Source organism: Talpa occidentalis, unplaced genomic scaffold (genome assembly GCF_014898055.3).
Source record: "Talpa occidentalis isolate TD23 unplaced genomic scaffold, MPIMG_talOcc4v2.1, whole genome shotgun sequence".
Taxonomy (NCBI): domain Eukaryota; kingdom Metazoa; phylum Chordata; class Mammalia; order Eulipotyphla; family Talpidae; genus Talpa; species Talpa occidentalis.
The window spans coordinates 54,667,821-54,693,851 of record NW_026555331.1 but is presented as its reverse complement, the minus strand read 5'-3'; the positions used below and the strand labels follow the sequence as shown (position 1 = coordinate 54,693,851).

General features: G+C 40.0%; 1 protein-coding gene across 1 annotated transcript in view; it reads right to left on the bottom strand.

Annotated features, from left to right (window-relative positions):
* The window catches only part of CPA6 (carboxypeptidase A6), a 267,113-nt gene extending 251,245 nt beyond the window's left edge, over positions 1–15,868 (bottom strand). The window contains exon 1 of the mRNA XM_054692202.1: positions 15,531–15,868. Coding sequence (XP_054548177.1) covers positions 15,531–15,646 — 116 coding nt within the window. The 5' untranslated portion in view covers positions 15,647–15,868. The remainder of the gene's footprint in view (positions 1–15,530) is intronic.
* Positions 15,869–26,031: the final 10,163 nt, after the last annotated feature.

Genomic DNA, 26,031 nt, shown 5'->3' with positions numbered 1-26,031 from the left:
AGAACTTTACATATAGAAACTCATTCAATATTAGCTCAATTTTACAGATGAAACTGAGGCACAATCACTCCCTCCCTCAAAGTCACTTAGCTAGTAAGTAGAAAAGCTGAGATACAAACCCCAGCAGTCTGAGGGTAGAGCTGGGGCAACCGACCTTTATGCTGAATGGTCACTAGTCACATATTAAGCACAACCCTAGAAGGTCAGGAGTATTGGACTTGGAACAGAACACCTAACTGAATCCCTGTATATTACAGAAATCAAGGCCCAGAAATACTAACTTGTTAAAGTAACACAGATAAAACATCTAGAACTTACATCTTCAGACTCTTCATCCTAGGATTCATTTAATCCTTATCCTTGAACCATATGATATTGCTTTTGTATAAAAAACATTCAGACATTGGTGTTTATTGTTGATCAATTTCAGCAGGTAAAGGGGAAACAATAAAACTTACAGATATCTACAGTTGGTGTAGTGATTGAACTTGAAGAATAAGACAGGAATCCTTTCCCCAGAGAGTACAGTATTTTACCTTTTGAAGTCAGTAGATATTTTCAGGTTGGGTGCAACGAACTGGCTTCTCAGAATACCAGGATAAGATAGAAGCACCTTTGGAGTAATTATTACTCCATATTACATATGACAATATGTTTACCAGAAATTGTGCATAATAACTCGTACATTAATTGTACAACTAATACAAGAGTACAGAAACTGTGTTAAATATTTTCCAGAAAAATTTTCCATTCTCAGTAATTCATTCTGTTATACATTTCCAATACTGTTATTACAGCAATGAGATGGGCCATCATGTTGGCCATTGCGTCATTTTTCCATTGGTTGGTTTAGAATATTTAATTTAAGGGGGGGATGACTGAATTGACAGTAATCCCACTCTACCAATTCATTTAACTCTTTTCTTAATTAACATCTCTTTCCCAGGAAGAGCTAACTTACCAATAGCTGAACCCTGAGTGAGCTTGTCATCCTATAGTTAAATATTCTAAGTAACATTAAAAGAAAAAAAATGCTTTTCTCACACACACACACACACACACACACACACGAGATCAAGATTTGTTAACTACTGGCAAGTCATTTGGCACCTGCACTACTTCTTGAGAAACTATTAATCACACAATTGTAAAGTAATTTTCCAACCATAGGGCTTCCTCTTTTTCTCAGCTGGTCCTCATCTCCTCCTTCCCCAACCACTTAACTCAAGGCTAAGATCCTAAGCCTTTCTCAAAGGGACAAATTGATTTCACATACCTTCTCTCTGGTATTTACAGATTTCACTGAAGCTTGACTATTTCATGTGAGAGTACTGAGCTACCGTTAGAAATTGCTGTTAAACTTTAGACCTCATATTACTCCACCTGGTCATTTCTATCTGCATGTATTTTCATTAAGTTAGCTTATTTTAAAGGAAACCTGCTATGTTCCCCAGAGCTATCCCATGTCTGTGGAACCTGGAATTAATATTGGGAAGTGAGCACAGGAGTTACAGACAAACATTTTTATTTCATCAACACATCAAAGGAGAAAAAGAGGAATTAAAAAGAAGACCATCGCAATAAAATGAGAGAAATCTGAAGGTCTTTGGTTCATAAAAATAAAAGATTAGAAAAGTTAAACTCAACATGAATCAGTGACTGTGGGCCGATCTATTCTCATATGTATTCCCCAAAGGCTAAAGCAACAGTGACAAAAAGGCACACTGTTGCTAGTAAGCATGTAGAAAGCTGGTGCCCACTCTGGGACTAGGCAGGAAATAGCACCTTACCCTTAGAGATCTCCTCCCCAAGGCAGAATGCTCTTCAAAGCATTTTAGGAGTTTGTATAAGTAAAATAGCTGAGACCAAATTTGGGTAATCACATGAGTGATACCAAAATCTTTTGAGCAGGGAGAAAATGACATGCGGGTGGGGAATATCACACTTAGGCACATCCAGGTGACTCTAGGGAATCCCACATTCCTCCTACAACCGCAAGACAAATGGTTTCTATTTGCCACTACTTCTCATTGATGAAATCTAGTCTGGCAGGGCTGGCTGCAAATGTCAGTAGTTTGATTCCTCTTTTATTAGTTTCCTTCCTTGCTTGCCTCCCTCCTTCCTTCACTCCCATCCAACTAAACTTTTACTGAATGTGCCAAACACTATTCAGGGACAATGACAATACAGATAAGAATAAGAAGTAGTACCTCACTCTTACTTATTTATAACTGAAAAGGAAAGAGAACATCCACAAACAACTGTAATAATCAGCGTATGTGGTGAGTGCTGTAAATGACAGAGACCATGGGATCCCGGAGGAGGGCATGGTCCCAGCTGATTGGTGGACTCAGGGGACTCCTCGTGGGGGAGCAGTGTTTGAGAAGAAAAAAAAAATTCAGATGGTTTCACTTATAGGAGGAACATAGGGAAACCATACAAGGGATCAGGGGAAAAAAGACAAACTAGGGGCCTCCCTGGTGGCACAAGGGCTTAAGACGTAACCTGTGAAGCTGTCTGAAGCCTCTGCAGCATGAGTTTGATCCCGGGGAGCTACCCACATGGTGCAGCAGACCTCTCCTGCCTGGCCCGCTGTTCCCTTCAGCAGTGTACTTCAGTCAGTCTGCCTGTTCTGTTCCCCACTCTGTCTCTGGTGAATCCTCTCACCCCACCCCCCACCCCCCAGCTAACTTCTGCTAAGTGAAATAAATCAAGAGAAAGACAAATGCAAAAGAAAAAGAAAGGCTGCAGGCATGGAAGAGGTAGGGCTTCTCCAGAAATGTTTGCCACCTGGACAAAGGCTTAGAGGAATAGAGGTGAAAGGAATTTTGAGACATTCTGCTTAGTCAAGAAAAAGGCGATAAAGGGCTATCTGGAGGGGAGTATCAGGAATCAAGGCTGGGGAACTACTCTCCTCAAAGACTCAACTCCAGTCACATCACCTTGGTGCTTGTCTTTCAGGGTGGTTCTTGAACTTTGACTTTCATCACCTGGGGGCCTTGTTAAAGCCCAGATTGAGGGTCCACTTTCCAGATGTGGAGGAGAGTGTGGCCTGAGAATTTGCCTTTCTGACAAGTTCCCAAGTGCTGCTTCTGTGCTGAACATCACTGTCCAGGGACAGGCCAAGTGACTCTCACCCCTGGAAATTTCTCAATTGTTCACATAACTCCTGGCCTCTATTTGTCGTATCTATTCTCCTGACACTCTTTAACTCCTTCCAGTGCTTTATCTTCATAACCTTTAACAGAAGTTAGCACTATAGTTTATTTTTTTAATTTTATTTCACATTCCCCATACAATTCTAACCCCCTTATTTTGACCCCAATCCCTCCTTTCCCCGCCCTCCACCCCCCATAGAGTGTCTGTGGTTCATAGTTGTTTGTTGATTTTGATATTTTCTTTCTTATAGTTATTCTTTTTCCTGGTCCCTTATTTAAGTTTTCTAGATTCTTGCTATGAGTAAGACCATCCGGTATTTTTCTTTTTCTTTCTGGCTTATTTCGCTGAGCATGACCCCTTCCAGCTCCATCCATGTTGCTGCAAATTGCATGTGTTTATCTTTTTTGAATGCTGAGTAATATTCCATGGTGTATATGTACCACATCTTCTTGATCCAGTCATCTATTTTTGGGCATTGGGTTGTTTCCAAGCACCATAGTTTCATTAGTTTTCTGTCATCCCATGAGGATGCAAATCCCATGGAGGACTATTTTATTCACTAGTGCTTAAGACAGTGTTATATTTCTAAAATGAAATTCCTTGTTATTAGGCCTTTAAACAGTGTTGGTCACATAAATAGTGTTGACTAAATGAATGAGATGAGACTTGGAAAAAAGAGGAAGGATAAGGGACCTGCATAGTTTGAGGGAGAGAGGATATAAAACTAGGTAACTCAGATCAGATGCTATATCAGTACCATATCAGTAAAGGAAAGTATATTTCTTTGATTTTATTAGTAAAGTTTTGGGGTTAGGGGTGGCAGGACTGGAGGATTAGATAGTCTAGGGGAATGAAACAACTAGAGAAAGTTTATAAGCACTCTTGTGGAAAGTTAAATACCTCAGCTATTAAGCTCCTAGAGGAAAAGAAAAAGAAATCCTTAAATAAGCCAGACTATATTTCTTTCTAAAATTCTAGAATTGCTTTATCTCAGATAGTAAGATGATTTTCTACTTGTCACTTGTAGTCACGTCCCTCTGTTTCCACACGGAAGTCTGAAAATTTAGGAGAACTGAACTTCAATATATGTGTCCTTTTCTACCCTGTAAGTCAAGGACTTAGCGTATTTTTTTTTTTTTTCAGTAGAAAAATTTCTAACTAATCCAGACATCTTGCTACACAGGCTTATCCCAAATGCCTCTAACCTTCCATATGTTCAGCAATTTTAGTGCCAAATATATTGCTATCACATGACACATATTACATACATTTCTAGGAATCGTGATTGGTAGGATGTAAGAACCCAACCCCATCTTTTTGCAAATCTTGTGTATTCTTCACATTAAAAAAAAATCACAAAGAGGAATTCAGCAGACATTTAGGTGAGTCATGAAATTGTCTGGTAAGAGGACAATCTGCAAGGTAGATGGGAGAAGTGAAAATATGCAAATGACATCTCATGTGCAAATGTTTAAGGATTCTGTAAGTGCAAAAACAGACTGGGATTCTCACCCAGTGATAAAATGTGTGATCCCACAGAAGTCTCATCTTGTAGCAGTTGGTAATGTAGACTGAAATGTTACAAAAATATATAATACATGTGCTAAGAAAACAAAAGTTGAGAAAGAGCACAAAGGGGGTATGTTGACCTAATATAGTAGCATTTTCATCCCCCAGTTTAAATTGTTGAATTAAAATATAAACCCAGGCCTCCCTGGTGGCTATAGGGGCTAAGACGTAAACTGTGAAGCTGTCTGCAGCCTCTGCAGTGCAAGTTCGATCCCTTGCTGGCCAGGAGCTACCCACATGGCACAGCAGACCTCTTCTGCCTTGCCCACTGCTACCCTCCGCAGTTTACTTCAGTCAGTCTGCCTGTTTTGTTCCCCACTTGGTCTCTGGTGAATCCTTTCACCACCACCCCCACCTCTGGCCTGTACCTAGTTCTTGTATGCATAAATAAATCTTTAAAAAAAAAAAACACTCAGGAGGAAGACACTGTCACTTTATTTTGATCATTCCTAAGCTTACTTTGGGAAAAGAAATGATGGTTAGTAAGTCAGCACTGTTACTGTCCAATAAGTGTCATAGAATGAGGGAGGAAGGAAAGACTAGAAAGACGAGCTCTCAGGTAATGGAACGAGAAGGAAGCTGAGAGGCCCATTCATTTGGCAAAGACACTAGGACATTTTCACAAATTCTTTACTCAATTCCCCAGGAATGTGGGAAGTATTGGAAAGGTAATCAATTTTGTAATAGAAAGGCTTTTATGTAGATACATCCTAACATTAGACATAAGATTTTACCTAACGTTATACTTTGTATTGCATTTTTATTTACAAAATACTGCATCATTTCATTCAGTGCTGGAGAGTGGCAGTTTTTTCCTTATCCTCTCTTTGTTCCATTGCTGCCTCATTTGTTTTATTTCAAGCTCCAGAAATAGCTCTAACACAAATATTCAGTGTCAGATGTGTATTTTTTCTGCCTTCAATCGTACCTTGGTTTCTCTATCATCCAGGGTCCCAGCAAAACCAGAATTCAGCTCAGATGATTCAGCTGAAGAGACTATAACAAGGGGGCCATTTACAGAGATTGGGGCAGGGTGAGGGAATACTCAAGAGTTACCAAAGCACCCCAAAATTAGTGATTCCTGGGTCTAAAGAGACAAAGGAAGGATTATTTCCCTGCAAGCAAGAAGAGTTGGCCCTTGAAGGAGAGACTGACCAGCAGGAGCCATTATTGTGGAAGCTGGCAGATTCTATCAGAATTGTGGCACTAAAACCAGGAAAGAGGGATGGGGAAGAAATACTCAACTTTTCTTCTCTTCCCTGCCCTCTACTTACCTGCTTGGAAAGGAAGTCAGATACAAGTCACAGAGACCTATCTCTAAGGCATGGGGAAGAGAAAGGCAGAGAACAAATAGGGGGACTACTAACATTAATCTTGCTTGATTAGCTTTATGGCATCCTAAGGGCTTAAAGATACATCCCTTTGTAGAACCACAATAGATTAAATGATGAGGGTCCATGTGGCATGTTTCAGGTAACACGAGGAAACATGGGATGATCCTCAAGGTAATCATTGAGTAGGTTCATGTTTCCATTATTGACTCCTCTCTACCACTAACTGGGCCTTCAATATTGCTTGGTGATCCTTCTGAAGCTCCATGTCATTTCCCTCAGGAACATTTTAAATATAAATTGCCTCTCTTTTTATCAGTATCTCTTCATAGGATGCAAACCTCTCCTCCTACTTTCAGAGAGAAGAGAGGACAGCTAGTTTCCACCTCTTCTGAGGCCTGTCACTTTCCCCTTCCCTCTGTCTGCAATCTCTCTATTATTCCTGCCATGAGGCATAAAATGTGGCCATTTCTATCTTAAGTAAAAGCAAAATGAAATAGACCCAGCTTCAACATGAGTTATTGATGCACCCCTCACTTTTGGCCTCTTCTTGAAATTACGGTTCTACACTCACTGCTAATCTCCTTATATCCATTTGTTCCTCAGTGAATCATGCTATGGCTTTCATTCACCACCCCACCAAAAGTATTTGTCAAGACAATTTCTTTAGTAGCCAAACCAATGGATGCTACTTTGCAGTACGTGAGGTGACCAATCTCCCTCTTCTTGAATCTTCTCCCCTAGGTTTCTTACTCTGTTTAAAGACTTTTTTACTTGTTTCTTTTTTACCTGTTCTAATCAGGTTTTGTCTTTTTATTCTTTTCATGAAATGATGGCTTTGTGGGTGCTCAATCCTCTACTCCACATTCAAGAAATTCTATTTACACCAGTTACTAGAATCTGTTTCACAGGGTAGATCTCCTCCTTGAGCTTCGGCACATCTACCTAATTGAACACTTCACACACCTTAAACTACACAAGTCCAAAAAAAGTCATTGGCTTCTTTACTCTTCAGTCCTGTTACCCACTTTCGTCAATCATGTCACACTAATTCCTCTTTCCTTTGATGATCTAATTGTGAAAATGCTACCTCCTCAATATTTCTTTAATTGGTTCTCTTCTTTCCCTTTGATTGTGATGGCCATAAAGCAGGCTGTACAATGGTCACCAAAATATCCCCCTTCTATTCTCTCAGATCTTTAAAGTTTTCACTTATTACTGATGGCGGAGAGAACTTTCTTTACAACATCTAATCATCTGAGATGTTTCACCTTTGGGAGAAACCAGAACAATCTTATAGGACACAGGAGACTTCATGACCTTGAAGTTTTACCTTACCTCTCCTTCCTCTCATCAATAGAAAACCCTTTATTTTAGCTATACTTTATATTTTAGACTGACCAAGATCTCCTAACTATAGTTCTTTGCATATACAATATATTCCTTTTATCTGGAATCTATTGTCTACACCGTAACCTAATTTTGACTTGTTATTCATGTGTGAGATCAGAGCCCTGTCAACAAGAGAATGAAATTCTTATCTTGTGCCATTTCTCCAGAAAGAGCATGCCAGATGAGTACCATTTTTTAAAAATGAAAAATACTTTAGATATTTAATAATCCACTTAAGTTACTATTTGTTGTTTAAAACTCATCTTATAACCAACAACACTTCTTTGATCTTCTTGCCACCCTTCAGTCTATACTGAATGACCCTTCTGCATTTACCCAGGACCAGGTTTTCTCTACTGACACAGTGACCCAGAGTCAGGAGTTTGTTTAGTGGCTTGAGTTACTCATTATGCTGAGCAATGACCTGGTCTTTTATCTCTGTAGCTCCAGACTAGCAAGCCAGATACCCTACAAATTTTTATAGAAATGAAATTAAATCCTTCCTCATTAAATAGTTCTGTTTGGCCAAATCACTTCACTTCATCCCCCTCAAGCCCTAGGGAATAGGGATGAATAAGATTTCTGGAATCACCAAAGACAGTATTGTGAATTGTCAGGAATGCTGCAAACCCTGCTGACCTGAATTTTAGTCTAATTCCATAGCCAGCTCTGCAAATCCTCTTACCTTTCTGAAGTTCTGCATTCTCATGTGTTAAATAAAGGAATTGGACAATAATTTTTATCCCCTCTAATTCTGACACTATGACTTAAAAATACCATTTACAAAGTAAAACTGCACATTTTTAATCAGCTAAAAGTACAAAATTCTGAAAGCCATTTGGATGGATTATTTCTTTAGGAGAACCAAGTGGCAAGGGGAATGGATTGGCAATCATCAAATATCAAAGTGACCACTGAGAGAGAGACTGGTTGTTATTTCTCAGTATGTTCTCCCAGATCTGCCTCTCTCCCTCACCAAAGACCATTATTTGCTAGCTTCCCATGTAGTTAGGGACATATAACTGATTCTGGCAAGTAGAAAATGTTGTTTGAACTCATGGGCTGTCCTTTTTAAAGAAAATGACCACTCCTTTCCACATGTCCGATGCTTAGACTGCTGGGGCTGGAAGACACCTTCCTGAACCACGTTTGGGAATTGGTTGGGGAGCCTGGCTGAGGTACCACACAGAGGGAGCCTGGTTCTCTGGCAACATGAACTGTACCTGCTCGACTTGAACAAGAGAATGAAATAAGTTTCTTTTAAGCCATTGAATTTTGGGGTTCTTTATTATAGCAAAAAAGACAAACAAGGAAAAACCACCCAATAGTATCCTTAATATAAGTTACTAAATAAAATGTCTTACTATTTCCAAAGTATACTGGGGAAAAGAACAAAGATGGTAATTTTGTTGAAGAAAACCACTGAGTGTACTTCACCCTATAATAAAATGGTTTTTTTAGGAAATTTACTATACTGTACAAAAGATTCTAAAGTTTCATATTGTGCATTCCCCTTGCTTCAGATTCTGCTTCCATTAGCTTCCAAAGAAGCTAATGCTCAGAGACAGATTGGGAGGGCATTTATTTGGCAAGGCAAATTCTAATTCCATAAACCAGTTATCTACTGATTGATCATAATAAGGACTCTAAAGCTAAAGTCCGCAAAAGAACTTTCATTTTCTTTTCAGTAATTTCATTTACAAAGAAAAACCTATAATGCTTTTGTAGCTCATACAATATAAGCTGTGAAGTTATGAAACATTAACATCCTTCACTGCTTTTCAGGAGGGGAAGTGATTATGCTTAATGGTATTACCCAGAAGGTATCCTGGTGCCATAAAATAAAGAGTCAATTATCAGCTTGGGCCCCAAGGAGAAAGTGACCCAGAAGCATTTGAAACTCCTCCTTCTACTACCTCCATGGAGAAAAGGAATGCTAATCCCCATGGAGTAACATCTGCCTGTGAGTTGAGACAGAGCAGTAGAGAACTGCAGCATTGCACTAACAAGTAAAGCAGGAGGCCAACACACAGAACACACTGCAGGGAAGAAAGCTTTTGGTATAATCTACTGATAAACAATCAACACTCAGGGGTTGCATTCTGAGCTAGCACATAAAGAAAACTAAAAATAGGCTACCATTAGTAAGGGCCAAGGGCTAAAAGGAACTTCTGAAGGTACTGGAGAGCTTTTCCATTAATCACAAACCAACTAGTGGGGAAGGCTCAAAGCCAACCTTGGAAGCCACCATACATCCTTCATGGTTCCTAGTGCCCCAGACCTAAACTCACATCTATTTTCTCACACATCTCAACCTGTCCTTCATGATTTGACATGGCTTGCACTATACTTTTTCAGAGATAACAATGCTGAAGCTCTCTAGTTCTCTGACTGCAAACACAGGAGTTTTAGGGCTGAGGAAGAGTGAAATACAGGCAGAACCTCAGAGTCTCATTATAGGGGCCTTGAAAACCAGGCAGAAAATTTTGGACTTGATGAAGTTCGTAATAGGGAGACAAAGTAAGTCTTTGAGCAAGGGAGTTAATGCAATGAGTTTTATTTTAGTAAGATCATCATCTGTATGAGAAAGGACCAGCAAAAGGTAGATCAGTTAGGAGAAAATTACCTTAACCTAGGTTGAGATAAAGAAATCTTAGACAAGTCCTATGGTTATTACAAGGAGAGGAGGGGGTGAATAGGATACATTTTACAGGAATGGAAGGAGCAAGAGAAATATTTCCTCTTTAGGAGTAAAATAAGGTGGTTGAAGACTTGAAGTAAAGCTTATTAATGAAGCAAACATAGTAAGAAAAATTAACCCTGTAACTGAGGGTCCTTTTTAGACTGAAAGGAGGCACTGCCGATGACTAGACCAGAAAAACAGGGGCAAACTGCAAAACCAGGTCAATCTTAGGTAAATGGGAAGTTGTGACCATCTTGTCTGAAAAGAGCGTTAACTTCATGCTCAGATTCCTATGATACCTTGACCTCTTGCACTTTAACTCTAGGTTTCTAAAACTACAGAGCATTAAAAGCGAGCCACAATCAGAGGATAAAAGAATAAGCTGCTGTTGGGGACAGAGAGCGCAACAGCCAGAGAGAAAGAGGAGCATAAGAACTCTGCCCCTAGGATTGAACGTCTTCTGCTGAAGACTTTGTGTTCTTCACCACACGCTCCTCTCTTTAACCTAGCTGTGCCAATTTGGGGCCTCCGTGCTTCCAGGATTCCAAGGACCAAACTGCTTAAAAAAAAAAAAAAAAAAAAAAAGCCTTACTTCCTTCAGGTCTCATTCCTTAATCTCCTCATCCTATTTCCATGGATGATGTGTGAACTTGACAAATAACTGGGGTGTGGGGAGACAGGCGAGTACATCATGGAAATGGACTAGTCAGAATGCAGCAGCTACTACTGGATGGTCACTGGCCCAGCACGTACCTACAGTCACTGAAACTACTTCCTTGAAGAAAACAGAAGGAGAGACTGTGCTGGGACAGGAAAAGGGTCTTCAACCAATGCAGAGCTGGATCAGCATCATTAGTGAGGCCTAAGCGGGTGGATCCAATGCCAGCAAGTCCCATGAGCAGCGCTAGTAGCAGAAGTCAGATCTCTCTACTCCCAGTTGAAGGCAGCAGGTGGATGCCCAGGAGAAATGAGACCCTGGAAAGAACTTCTCAGTGAACCCAAGGGTTCACTGAGATTTCTTATTGACGCTCAGAGTGTTCACATCCCATACAGCGCGTACATTTTGTGCACTAATGTTATGTGGCTTTTTTCTTTAGCAAATAGCAAGCTGTCAGGGAGCATGAACCTTGTTGGTGCATGTTCTTGGAACAAAGCTGTTGTTCAAATATAATGGTTGACACTATGGAGAGCTGTGTGGAGATTTCTTGACCTACTAAACATAGAACTTACATATGATCCAGCAATTCCACTCCTAGGTATTTACCCAAAGGACACAGAAACATTAATTCCAAAGAGCACCTGCACCCCTATGTTTATAGCAGCACTGTTTACAATAGCTAAGCTTTGGAAACAACCCAAATGCCCAAAAATAGATGACTGGATCAAGAAGATGTGGTACATATACACCATGGAATATTACTCAGCAATCAAAAAAGATAAACACATGCAGTTTGCAGTAACAGGGATGGAGCTAGAAGGGATCATGCTCAGCGAAATAAGCCAGAAAGAAAAAGAAAAATACCGGATGGTCTCACTCATAGCAGGAATTTAGAAAACCTAAATAAGAGGCCAGGAAAAAGACTAATCAATACAAAGTAAAAATCAAAATCAACAAGCAACTATAAACCAGAGACACACTATGGGGCTGGAGAGAGGGAGGGGCGGGGAAAGGAAAGACTGGAGTCAAAATAAGGGGGAAGTGCAATTGTATGGGGAATATAACCAAAATGAAAATGCATACATTGTGTAAAGATGAAAAAAGATGTAAGAATTATGTAAAATAAAATATTAAAAAAATATAATGGTTGAGTGAATGAAGATATATATCCACTGGCACTTTCTGTGCTACTTTTTGTGACAAGCGAATTCCTTCACCTTCCATTTTCTGTTCCTATTGCTTGTTATCACTGGTGACTCATTACCACCATAGAGATGGAAACCAAGATTAAAATAACAGTCTCACCTACATAATCTACTCCCTTCCTTTTTGAAAATTATTTTTTTACATCATTGTTCATTTTTAAACAATATTTGCTTCCCCCACCCCCTCAGGTGTAGTCCCCATAGAGTTTCCTTCACCAAGGCACCCGTGAACCATCACCACAGTCCTCCTTTTCTTTATTATCTTGACACTCAGTTCTTCAAACAGGATTAAATCTTTGTAAAAAATTTTAAGCAATTCTTTTCTGTACCTGCATGGGTGGCAGAGTGAGAAGTACTGTTTGTAGAATAGGCAGATCTGCGTTAGAATCCCAACTATACCCCTACAATGACCTTGAACTAGCTAGCTCTGTCCTTGGGTTACCCTGTCTATACCTCATTTATTTTATCTGCAAAATGGGGATACCTTAACTGCTCAAGGTCGAGAACAATTATAAAAACGTTTCTGTTAAGTATTAGCAATTTTAGCATCCTATTAAATATCCTAAATTCCACCAACTATGTCATACCCATGCTATTACATTTAATCCTTACAACTTGGTGAAGTTTCTAATGTCTCCACTGATGTAGAACAGAAAATTGAGGCTCAGAGAAGTCAAGGGACTGGCACAGGGTAATAGAGCTACTAAGTGTGGGAAAGCAGAAAATGAAAGACAATTGAACTTCAAAAGCATTGCAAACATTATGCTACATTGACTGGCATGAAGTTATTGAATAGATAGTTATTGAAAAATCACAGCCACTTAAATTCTACCACATTGCCAGAACTCATTTTTCCACTCTCTCAGTTCTTTGACCATCACTAAAAAACAGTTTACCCTAATTTGATGTGGTGCAGAACTTATGCCCTCAGTATCACAGTGTAATAAATAACCAGGTCTCCTTCTGGGTACATGAGAAGATGAGGGTACAGGAGAGAATCCAGAGTGCTGCATGCCTGTGTGGGAGTCTCACTCACTGTTAGTGGAATGTGAATATTGTTTGAAGTCAAGTTTTCCCCCATACTCTGCTCCATTCCTTTTTAATGTATTTTTAAATCTCCCTAGTAAACATGTAATTTAATACAGCTATTCAGAATGGCATCCATATTTATCATCAGATTTTCCTTGTAGTTTACAGTTTTCCCAGAGACACTTAAATTTGCCATTTACTAAGCATCTATTATATAATTGGAAGTATACAACTGTTACCAGCTTATATAGAAAGAGCACTGAGCCCATTAGCTGCTCTCAGGAGGCATGCTGGTCTGCCCTGCATGTTCTATTTTTTATTCATGAGCAGAGTCCTATAAATGATAATCACATATTCGATTCAATCAAGAACTACAAAAATATTTTTACGAAAATGTAAGAAATAGGACTATTCTATAATCATTAACAAAACCAAAACGAATTACTTAAGGGATAAAAATGAGGTTGTTTAGAACCATAACTTTGGATGGGCAACAAAAATTATGCTAGATACTTATTCTACTCTGTAGTACCATCAAGCTCTTGTTCAATGAGAAACCGGACTTGCAGAAAGTAATTCCTGAGTAAATAAAGCAAAAAGATTCCCAAACCTAGGCAGCATTTCTGTCTTTGGTGATGAGACAATGACACATCTAAAAATAAGTTAGCCCCCCTGCCTCCATTTTCAATGGTGAGAATACTTAGAAACAGTTCTAGGCATCTGCTGTGATGGACAAGTAAGGCTGCTTCTTAGGTTTCTCACTCTCATTGTTGCATCTTTTTGTGTTCCAACTTTCAGACATCTGGTAATTTATACATTTGGGACTAACTTAGGTAGCAGCCAAAGAAAAGATGACAATTATTACTTTTATTGCAGAACAACAGAAAACATGCGTGACTTCCTCCAGAAAGGTTCCAGTTGCTGCAAATTCTCTAAGAAAATTCTACAAGAAAAGGGAGCCACTGCTGGCCTCATTTCCTGTTAAGAGGTCTTAGAAAAGTGAGCACACCTGCTTAGCTGAAGCAGGCCTGCTAACTTGCCATCTATGAATGCCACATACTGAAATAATTATGCAAAGGGCTACAGCTGAGCAGAGGGGTAAGGTCCAATGTCACACAAAGCATCTAGATCTAGGTTTATCACATGGCCTGTCATCGGCTAGGAGAATCAGAATAATCTCTGCTGGAAACTTAGCCTGAACTAAGAGTTATTAAATCTTACCCAGATTTTCAAGGGCAGTGACAAATGACAGGATGTAAAAGTCTGGATGGTGAGTGTTTAGGAGATGAAAAAAACAACCTTCAGATGTTGACTTCTTTGTTTCTCCCGGGAAAACAGAGGTGGAAAGTGTGGGATTATATTACCATCTATTGCCCCTATCTCAACCGATGCCTCCACCCCCATCCTGCAATTCCCTGAAATTGAGGGTATACTTTTTAAAAGTTTCTCTGTAAGTAGAGAATTCAGGGGAACTCTAAAGGCACTGCCCAGAGTCTACAGGAGAGAAAGTGAAACATTCTGTTTCCTAGGGTCAAACTTATAAATGCTTCTCTACACTCTTCCTAGAAAGAATAGTTTTGCTGTAAGACTCAGCACCACTTGGTTATAATCCAGATATATTCACAAGCTTTCCTTAACTGGTAATTATTGAATGATAGTCTCCTAAGACACATCCCCCTGTCCCAAACCCCTGTAAAAAGAAATTGAAATAGATGAACTAAGTTTCTTCCACTTCTAAAACGCAGGAATGCCCTAATTTCCAGAGTTAAAGAACAAGCCCCTGTAAATTCGTGCAAAGCACATGCTGTATACTCCATAGCAAGACTTCAGGATAAGACATGCATAGTCATACACAGTTACACGCAGCCTGTTCTTCTCATGAAAGCAAATATAAAGCATGCTAAACTAGTGATTTGTTTTTCTCCTTCTGTTACTCTCTTGAGAAAAACACCCAGAATTTTATAGTTGGCTACTTTTATTCTGTTTATTTGTTGTTGTTGTTGTTGACTCCTTTGCCTTGTTTAGATTCAAAATTCTTTCGCCTAACCACTCTGCAGTCTACCAAGCACCAAAAGAAAGCAATCACATCCAGGTTTTAATCACTGGTGAATTTCAACCCACTGCTCCTGCATGCAGTTCTAAGGAAAAGCCTTATTTTTCAGGTCATAATTCATGTGGCATAAGGCATTAACAACATCTTTCACACCCAGCATCGACCTAGGCAAATACTGCAAAATCTGGCTGTGGCTACTCCAGAAACAGAATCCCATTCAATATTGATCCACAGCTGAGGTTGGCACACTAAAAACAGTATGAAAAGCTAGATTTGTGCCCACTGCATTCTCAGTGAGCAAAACCAAAGCAGGGAGCTCCATGCACATTTCATTTTGTGTGACCAGGAAAGTGTAGATTCACACACAGACCAGAAAAAGCAGGGCACACTCAGGAACAAGCCACCCCCTCATTCAAAGAGACATGTAGGACATGAAAGTCGCTTCACTTACCCAGCATAGCGGTTGCTATAAAGGTGGCTGTGCCCTGGTTGCAGAATCTTCAAAAGGAGCAAGCAAAGAGGCAGAAAAGCAGCTGTCCGGCTCCTGGACTGCCCGAGGAACTTCATAGTATTACAGTGAGAGGCACTGAAAGTTACAGCAGTCACCCCGGGCTGGAGGTGGCTCCCAGTCTCCCTCCACACACGCACTGTGTCCTGGAAGGGGTGGGGGAAAGGGGTTGGGAGTGAGCAAAATGTGACACTTCTTTCCAGCCACAGGAAAAAAAAAAAGTTTAAGCAGCCTAGGAAAAGAAGTTGCTAAGACTTAGTCTTGGGACAAGAAACAGCAGCCCAACCCAGCAGCTGAGGCTGATACTTAATCAGGCTCCCCTACAAGGGGCTGGGCCTCCCCGATGCTTGCTGACTCACAGCAGGGTTTGCTGGGTGCCTTCCTCTGGGTAACTCCTTCCTCTGGGTAACTCCTTCCTCGGCCGCCTCCCTCCAAATTTTAGGCCCCTAACCTTTTTTGGATAACCTTTCTCCTTTTCTTGCCTTCTGCAGTAGAGGGCCCTGGGCTCAGTGCTCACAATTTGTTTGAGGATGAGCTAAAACACAGGCAGAAAACATACCAGGCTTAATGTTTTGCTCCACCATGACACATTTCTAGGTGGAGTCTACATTCTGAAATGCACAATGAATAGTTTTGAATATGTGTGCCGGGGAGAGCTGGGCTCCTGGACCTGGACAGCCGGCCTCAGCCCTCTCGCCTACCTATCCCAGGCAGGGGCCACAGCTCCCTGGGCCTTGGGGAGCTCTTGGCGCTCATTCCACGTCAACAATGCCCAGATCTGCCGCTGTTTCAGAGCAAACAGGAGGCCTCTAAGCACTTCTCCGCCTCAGCTACACTTTTGGAATCAATTGGGAAGCCAGACCTTTTAAGTAAGAATTCCTGGGGGTGGGATTAGAACTTTGCAAAGCTTCTCAGGTGATTCCAACTTTCAGCTCCCATGCTGGTCTAGTGCGGGGCTTCTGGAACTTTACCAAGAATACAAATCACCTGGAGAGCTTGCTCAAATGCAGCTTCTGATGCAGTAGGCTGTGGCTGGTGCTGAGATTTTGGCATTCTAAATTCCAGGTGGCTGGACCAGGTGTTGCTGGTCCTTTAGCCACAATTTGAATAACCAGTTTCTGGGTTTTGAGGTTTTTTTTTTTAAATATATGTCTGTTTTTATTGTCTCTCTAAAAACTCAGAGGAGAAAACAAAAAAACAAACAAACAAACAAAATCCTTGGAGTAAACCCCTTTCTTCTCATTTTCTCTATGTTGGTGATGAAGGCTTTCTTGCATCCACTTGAACTACCAAAATATAACAGAAAATTCATTGAGGGGGCTGTCCTTTGTTTTGTTTTGTTTTGTCTTTTGTTTTGTAGTAGTTCCTAGGGTGATCCCTATTACCCCCCATGCAAAATTCTGGTTGTATTCTGTAAGAAAGGGGCAGTGACCATCTTGTCATCACACCCCTTCATAAACTTTACAAATCTCCTGAGGAGCTGTGTTTGAGAATTCTTGAACCCTCCAACTTGAAAGCCAGAGTGCCTGTTAGGGAGAAAACTTACCTCACAGCAGCTGAAGTGATTTTCATTCGAAATGATTTTCTAAAGTTTTCTTCAGCTACCCCAGGATCAGTTTAATACTCTTTAATACCAATTAATACATGGTATATCTGCTTCTCCAGGGCATAGTACATCAAATTTAAGTATTTGTCTGATTTCTTTAAAAGGCTGTGTCTCCTTGAAAAAAAGAACTATATCCATTTCATCTTTAGATGCATTTTTTTTAAAAGATTTATTTTATACAAGAACTGGGGTACAGGCCAGATGTGCGGGAGGGTGAGAGGATTCACCAGAGGCAGAGCGGGGAGCAGAACAGGCAGACTGATGAAATACACTGCTGAGGGGAGCAGCAGGCGAGACAGAAGAGGTCTGCCGCGCCATGTGGAACCCTCGCAGGCCGGCCGGGATCAAACCAGTGCTGCAGAGGCTGCGGACAGCTTCACAGCGTGGCGCTCAACCACCTGCGCCACCAGGGGAGGCCCTGTAGATGCATTTCTTATATCTCTTAGATGAAACACAATGTTCACTGAAGGAATGATCAACAATGTTTGTTGAATGACTGATGAATCTGGGAAGGAATTCATTCAACAAACGTCTATTCTGTGGCTCCTGTAGTCAGACCAAGAAAAGGACACCTGACTCTCCGACAGCTACGTGGACGCCGTAGAGGAATGGAAGTTCCCAGTTCTCCTGCTTCTGTTTCTTTGATTATATTGCTGTCTTCTTCCTTCCTAACTTCAGGGCCTAATGCTTTGCTCTTTGTAAACTTGTGAGGCTGCCCAGCAAGGCACACAGTCATGCTTCCTGAAGCCTTTCTGATGAGTCCAAGAATGCCTATATAACAACCAGTGAACTGTTAAAATCAGAGGTTACTGTGTAAATAAAACACTTCATCTCTTTGCATTTAATTATGTCAGAACAATGTATAAATCTGTCACATTATATCACAACATTAAACTAGGAATGCTCTGTCTCTGACTGGGGATTAAGCTCATCCTCAAATCATCCTGAAGGACCGGATTCAGTGTGCATGTTCAGCAAAGCCCCTCTATGCTTGAACAAAGGTAACAATTTCCCAGACCATTAAAAATGCAAGAGACCTGGAGACATCCTACCACCTTCCTAAAAATTTCGCATCAAAAGAAGTTCTCAAACAAAAGAAGCCATTCCTAGCAACCTTCCCGGCTTTTCCAACTACCAGGTTATCTGATCAAACTTCTGTTGCAATAGATAAGCTCCCATAAAATGAGTGATAAATGGAGTCCATTTAGAAGTGGGAAGAGCAGAGAACAGTTTTATAGATGAATTCAAAGATAAAAGTTCCATTTTTAAGGCACCAAGAAGAAGTGAATTATTAAACCATTTAGAGATTTGGAGATGGAAGGATGAGACGTTCTATTTATTGGCTTTGCCTTTGTCACATTTTAGTGGAAGAGTGAACTTTGTTAAAAGAAATATTACCCTGAAGAGAAAAAAAAGGAACAGGAAAAGAGTCCTTGATTTGAGTTCATTATTGTTGATGATTAGATAATTTTTAATGTCTCCTACAGATCTGAAATTCTAAGATGTGGAGGGGGAAGATTTTGCAAATCCTTAAGTATATGAGCAAAGCCTATGCAGATTTATTTTGTAAAGCTCTCTGAAGAAGATAAACAGATGTAGTTGGACTTTGTAATAAAGGCAACACTCCAATTGCAGGTGGTTTTGTGCTCATTTCTCAATGTCTTATTAACATTGCCATTATTATCAGTCAGGGCTCCTTTATGACTTTCTGCCATTGCTTCCAACATGTGAGGAAATAGCAAATGTGTAGTTAGGTTCCTGCTTTATATGGTCTTGGCAATTCTGTAAGGCATGTTCTGAAGCTTCCTTTAACAAACAATTTCCTCCCCACCCTCTTCTTCAAAACCATCAGCTATATCTTTAATCTTTGCCCCTATGTCTTTAATCTTCTTTTGTCAAGTATGGATATGTCTCCCCTTCTTACAGATAAGCCACGTCTTCCCCCACTCAGACGTCCAGAAAGTATATTTTTGAACACTGATGAAAGTTTCCCTTAAAGAGCATTGGTGATCGTGATCTCTAAATAGAAAATCTTTGTTCTCACCCGCTCTGCATTTGCACTATTTCTAAGGCCATTTACCACCCGGTTTGAAACTCTCTTCTCCTTTTGGACCTGGGATATTGTTCTCTCCAGTTCCTCTCTTGGTTCCTTCTCTCTTTCTTGCCTGCTTAAAAAACCAAATGTACTATGAGGGTCTTTGGCCTTGAAAAGAAATGAGCTGAAGAGTTTCATGGAAGAGAGGGACTTGAGTGGGATCTGGAAGCAAAGGAAGGATTTGACTGAGTAGAGATAGGAAGGCTGGACAGAGATCGCCATACTGTCAAGGAAACATTGTAAGCCAATACAGAGGATGTGGTCTCTGACTGTGACGTTTAGTGCTGATGGAGGAGGGAGGCAGATAAGTTAAGGCAGTTATATTTGGTGACTTGATTAATTATTTTATTTTAAAGATTTATTTATTTATTTATACAAGAACCTGGGTACAGGCCAGAGGCACGGGAGGGTGGTGAGAGAATTCACCAGAGACAGAGCGGGAGCCGAAGAGACAGATGGACCGAAGACACTACTGAGGGGAGCAGCAGGCGAGATACGAAAGGTCTGCTGCACCATGTGGGTATCTCCCTGGCCAGCTGGGGACTGAACCTACGTTGCAGAGGCTGCGAACAGCTTCACAGCACTGCGCTCAACCCGCTGAGCCACCGGGAGGCCCAGTGACTTGATTAATTATATGCACACAAATCGTAGATGTTGTAATAACAACAAGGGGGAGTGAATGACACAATAGGGCATTCTGAAGAAGTGGACATTTAAAGTAAACGTGTGAGGGAATGCTGTGCCAGCTGTGCCAAGGAAAGAGTGGTGGTGGTGTGGAAGGGGTGTGCAAAGAAGTCCTGCTCAGAATAAGCTGTCCTTCGTTAAGTCAAGACAGGATAAAGAGTGAGATTTAGGCTCCTCAGTTTGGCATTCAAGACCTTTGAAAATATTTTATTTGTATGGTCTTCACCATTCCCTGAACGGTGAATACTTTGTATTTGTTCTCTCCTTTGTGTTAGTTCTCAATGTTTCCTTGATGATAATTGTTTTAGTACACCACAATTATTCAACTGACCTTATTTGCCAAAGGTTTACCTTAGTTATGTGAATGTGAATTATTAGGCTTTTTCTGAGTTAGTTTCCGCAAGATTACTTTTTTAAATTCTAGAGCATTAACTGTATTGCTAATTCAAGTTCCCTATTGGAATTTAGGGACATTCAAAATACATTTTTTATCTCAAGCTCCCTTTTTCTATTTCTCTTTCTCTGTCCTTCAGCATGAAGAGAACATTCTCATCCTCTACCTTTTTGGTTTCTAATATGCCTCAAGATGAAATTACCGTCTGTCTGATTTATCTTATTCCTCACAACACTTCCCTTCCACTATCTGTATTTAGTTTCCCCCATGAAACTGTTTTAGTTCAGTTCTGTCCACAGTGCTCCCCTTCTCGGAACTCATTCGTGTACACCCTTGTGCTCTAGTGTGTACTGGCACAATTCAATATTACTGTACATTATCAACTTCTCAAGGGCAGGAGCTTGATTATATAATCTTTACATTCCACAGTGCCTGGGGAATTGCTAGGTCCACAATTCACCTCCACAAACAAGTTTTTGGTTTGCCTTTCACTCTAGAGCATGTAGGACCTTTCAGCTATTTGGGGAGCCCTCGTCCAGAAACTCAGGCTTCATATTTGTCCTAGGTTGTCTCTCTCATCAAAGAGTCTTGCTCACTCAGCTGAATGAGCAATTTGAAGAGCAAGTCTTATTGATGGATAAACCTATTATTACATTTTCAGGCTCTTGTAATTATGTTATAAGGATGCTTTATAAAATTTATAGAGTATAACCAAAATATTTTAATGTAGGAAGGTAGGAATGAGTTCTACCCACTGATTCAAATCAGCAGTTGAGATGCCCCATCTTCTGCTTTTCTCTCTCTCTCTCTCTCTCCCTCTGCCTCTCTTATTTCCCCTTTCCCTTCCTTTTTGATTCCTTTCACCCAGAGTCTTATGAAGAAATAAGGTAGGGGGGCCTCGCTGGTGGTGCAAAGGTTAAGATGCCACCTATGAATCTCACCGCAGCCACTAGAGCACAAGTTCGATCCCCAGCCAGGGAGGTGACCCACATGGCACAGCAGACCTCTCCTGACTCGCCCGCTGCTCCCCTCAGCAGTGTATTTCAGTCCATCTGCCTGTTCTGTTCTCCACTCTGTCTCTGGTGAATCCTCTCACCCCCCACAACTCTGGCTTGTACCCCCATTTTTGTATGTATAAATAAATAAATCTTTTTTTAAAAAAAAAGAAATAAGGTAGGGAAAACAGAGTATGTAAAAAATATCGATTTACGATTTCAAATGACACAGAAGGGAAAGTTTGTGTTATACTATTTGTGACTTTGGTTTCTATGGAAATTACAGGAAATCTGAGATGGGTGAGTATTAGACAAACATCAGGAAAGTGTGATTAGTAAAAATCGAAGTAATATTAAAGCAAATAATTGAAGAACTACTCTCCTCTTCATTTTTTGTAGGCAAATAGATTATTTGTAAAAAGACAAAAACAAATATGAAACTATATAACAATATAAAGACAGAAAAGATTTAGATGCAAACATTTTCACAAAAATAATTAGGTAGAGAGGATGTTTCAGATATAACAAACTTGAAAAGAATAGGTGATGGAACCTACACTTAAAAAAAAAGTGTTGTGAGGAACAACATAAATCAGACAGGCAGTGGTTTCATTTTGAGACATATTAGAAACCAAAAAGGAAGAGGATGAGAATGTTCTCTTCGTGCTGAAGAAAGAGAAATAGAAAAAGGGAGCTTGAGATAAAGAAATGTATTTTGAATATTCCTAAATTCCAATAGGGAGCTTGAATTAGCAATACAGTTTATGCTCTAGAATTTAAAAAAGTATTCTTGCAGAAACTAACTCAGAAAAAGCCTAATAGGGCCTCCCTGGTGGCGCAGCGGTTGAGCGCTGGGTTGCGAACTGCCCGCAGCCTCTGCAGGGCCGGTTTGATCCCCGGCTGCTCCCCGGCCACCGGAGGAGGGTCCCACGTGGCGTGCAGACCTCTCCTGCCGCCCGCTGCTCCCCTCAGCAGTGTACTTCGGTCCTTCTGCCTGCTCTGCTCCCCGCTCTGGCTCTGGTGAATTCTCTCACCCTCCCGTGCTTCTGACTGTACCCAGTGCATGTATAAATAAATAAATAAATCTTTAAAAAAAAAAAGCCTAATAATTCACGTTCACATAACTAAGGTAAACCTTTGGCAAATGAGGCCAGTTGAATAATTGTGGTGCACTAAAACATGGCAATATTTTCTCTGTTTTATCAATGCTAAATATAATATAACGGTGTGTTTAAAATTGGAGTTGGGTATACTCTTCTCTAAATGCATGCGGGTGTCATAATTAGTTATGAAAATGTAAATTCATGTACAACTGAGTTTAATCATTACTTGACACTTAATTTCAATAGGAATCATGTTTTGTAGTGTGCCAACTTGAAGACAATTTCCAAGTTCTTTAGGGAACTTAACAATAAAAAATGACAACCAATTAAAAAAAGGACAAAGAACATGAATGCACATTTCTTCAAAGATGTTCTACAAATGCCTGATAAGTACATGAAAAATATGTTTACCATTATTAGTCACTTGAGAGTTGCAAATCAAAACTACAATGAGATACCACTTAACATGCACTAGGATGGTAATAATCAAAGACAGACAATAATGAGTGTTGGCGAGAAAGCAGAAAGCTAAAAACTCTCAGACATTGCTGGTATAAATACAAAATAATGCAACTTTTTTGTAGTTCTTAAACCATTAAATATAGATATTATATGATTGAGAAATTCTACTCCAGAAAATTCAGTCATGTGTTCTTACCAAAACCTGTTATATAAATGTTCACAGTAGCATTATTCATGACAGCCAAAAAATATAACTAATCCATACATCCAAAAATTAATAAATAAACAATATGTGGTGTGATTATACAATAGAATATTGCTTTGCCATAAAATGGAATGATATACTGATGCTTTCCGTAGCATGGATGAACCTAGAAAACATACTAAGTGAAAGGAGGCAGACACAGAAAGTGACATATTGCACGAATCTGTTCATATGAAATTTCTGGAGGGTAAAACATAGTAAGTATATTAGAAGTTGTTAAAAATGGGGGGAAGGGAGAAATGGGAAGTGAAGTTTTTCTTTTGGGGGTGATGAAAATTTTCTGGGGCCTCCCCGGTGGTGCAGCGGGTTGAGCACAGCGCTATGACGCTGTCCTCAGCCTCTGCAGCGCCGGTTTGATTCCCAGCCCGCCTGGGAGATTCCCACATGGCGCGCAGACCTCTCCTACCTTGTCCACTGCTCCCCTCAGCAGGGTACTTCGGTCCTTCTGCCTGTTCTGCTCCCTGCTCTGTCTCTGATGAATTCTATCACCCTCCCGCACCTCTGGCCTGTACCCCAGTGCTTGTATAAGTAAATAAAATCTTTAAAAAAAAAAAGAAAATTTTCTGAAATTGGATGAAGGGGATCATTGCACAATCTTTTAAATATAGTATAAAACACTAATTTTATGCTAAAGGACTGAATTTCATCTTTGTGAATTATATCTCAATTTTTTAAATATTTTATTTTATATAATTCTTAGATCATTTTTCATTTTTGTACAATGTATGCATTTTCATTTTGGTTATATTCCCCATACAATTGCATCCTCCCCTTATTTTGACCCTAATCCTTCCTCTCCCCACCCTTCCCCACCCCCACCCTCCCCCGTAGTGTGTCTCTGGTTTATAGTTGCTTGTTGATTTTGATTTTTACTTTGTATTAATTAGTTTTTTTCCTGCTCCCTTATTTAGGTTTTCTAAATTCCTGCTGTGAGTGAGACCATCCAGTATTTTTCTTTTTCTTTCTGACTTATTTCGCTGAGCGTGATCCCTTCTAGCTCCATCCCTGTTGCTGCAAACTGCATGTGTTTATCTTTTTTGATCGCTGAGTAATATTCCATTGTGTATATATACCACATCTTCTTGATCTAGTCATCTATTTTGGGCATTTGGGTTGTTTCCAAAACTTAGCTATTGTAAACAGTGCTGCTATAAACATAGGGGTGCAGGTGCCCTTTGGAATTAATGTTTCTGTGTCCTTTGGGTAAATACCTAGGAGTGGAATATCTCAATTTAAAGGAAGATCTTTAGGAGACTCAAAACCTTAGACTAATAAAAAGAGCTAACTAATGGGTAATCAGTCAATACCCAAATCACTTATAAAACACTAAACAAAGCAAAATCTTATACTTAAAAGCTTTTGTTTTGAATATGCAACAGATAGGTTACTGTTGATTTTTACTTTCAATAGGAAGTATGTGTCTGTAGAAAAGTTGTGTTATGTGTATTTATGATTTCTGCTTGTAGCTAAAATTCTGGTTTGTTGTTTGTGAGTATGTGTGTGTGAGAGGGAGAGAGAAACAGAGAGAGACAGAGACAGAGAGAGAGAGAAATAGAAGTTAGCTACTTAGGTTAAAAGTTATAATTAATATTGGTGATTGTAGGGTAAATGGTTTTCAGGCTTTTCTGCCCTCTTGCCATTAGGATTGCCCTGCCTGATGGGGCACCTGCATTTGTTACATTGTTATAAGTTATGTTGTTTACCTTTGTGGGCCATGACATCATTACTGAGATACTCTCCAGGAGAAGCAGAGACAGGAGAAAGAACAGGAGAGAGAAGGGGACAAAGAGAAACCCAGAGAAACCCAGAGTGAAGATTTGCTGGAGTTGGGGGGGTTGGACCCCTGCCAGCCTCCTGGCCCCCCACTCCCATCCCTGCCTGCTGTGTACCTGGTTGCTGCACTACATGTAAAGGCTCAATAAAAGCCTGAGAAAGCCACCCTGGGCTCCAGGACTCTCCTTTACCTGGTCTGCTAGAATCTTAGAAAATCTGCTCTGTGCCCATCCTGCCACTGCAGTGATTGAGACCATACTAGGAGCAATGTGATTGAGAAAATACATATATGCCTCTTTAGAGGAGAAATGAATAATTTTCTCCATAAAGTACTTCACTATACTTTTTATTTTGTTGTTCTCCAGACTTACTTATACTCTCAAAACTTACTAAACGCCAAAGAATTTATTTATGTGGGTGATATTGATATTGACTGTATTGAAAATTGAAAGTAGAGTTTTTTAATGCTAATTTATTGATTTGTTTGAAGTAATGATGAAAGCACTGTATCCTTATAACATTTTATGAAATTAGTTCTCATGGTCTTGTGAGCTCCTAAAGTGCCAGTATGTTCCAGAATATTAAAGAGTATAATGAAAGGCAAAGCTTGGAGTGTAAATTTTATTTGCCTGGGTTTATAATACCTGAGCTATGGCATGTGTTAATTGCTTAACATCGTTTGCTCAGCATTGATGGGACTGCTTCCTTGGCTTGCTATTTATTGCTTTGGATTGCAATATGAAGGGCTAATTTCTTTGTGTCATCTGCCTACATAACAAAGATTTTCTTATCAGAGTAACTTTTTGTGCTTTAAGTTGACTTTGTTACATCCTGGATTACTTAAGAAAACAACAACAAAAAAGAGAAAAAGGAATCTTCATGTCTGTAAGAGCTAATATTTTTATAATTATGTTGCGTCTTATATTAAAAATTTTTGTCACTATCTTAAAAAGGTCAAGACAAAGACAAAACTAGCAAGCTGATCATAGATCTGAGCCATACAATAAGAGAGGGTGAGGTGGGAGAGTCAAAATTGGGGAGGAAGAGCACAGGGAATATGGTGATAG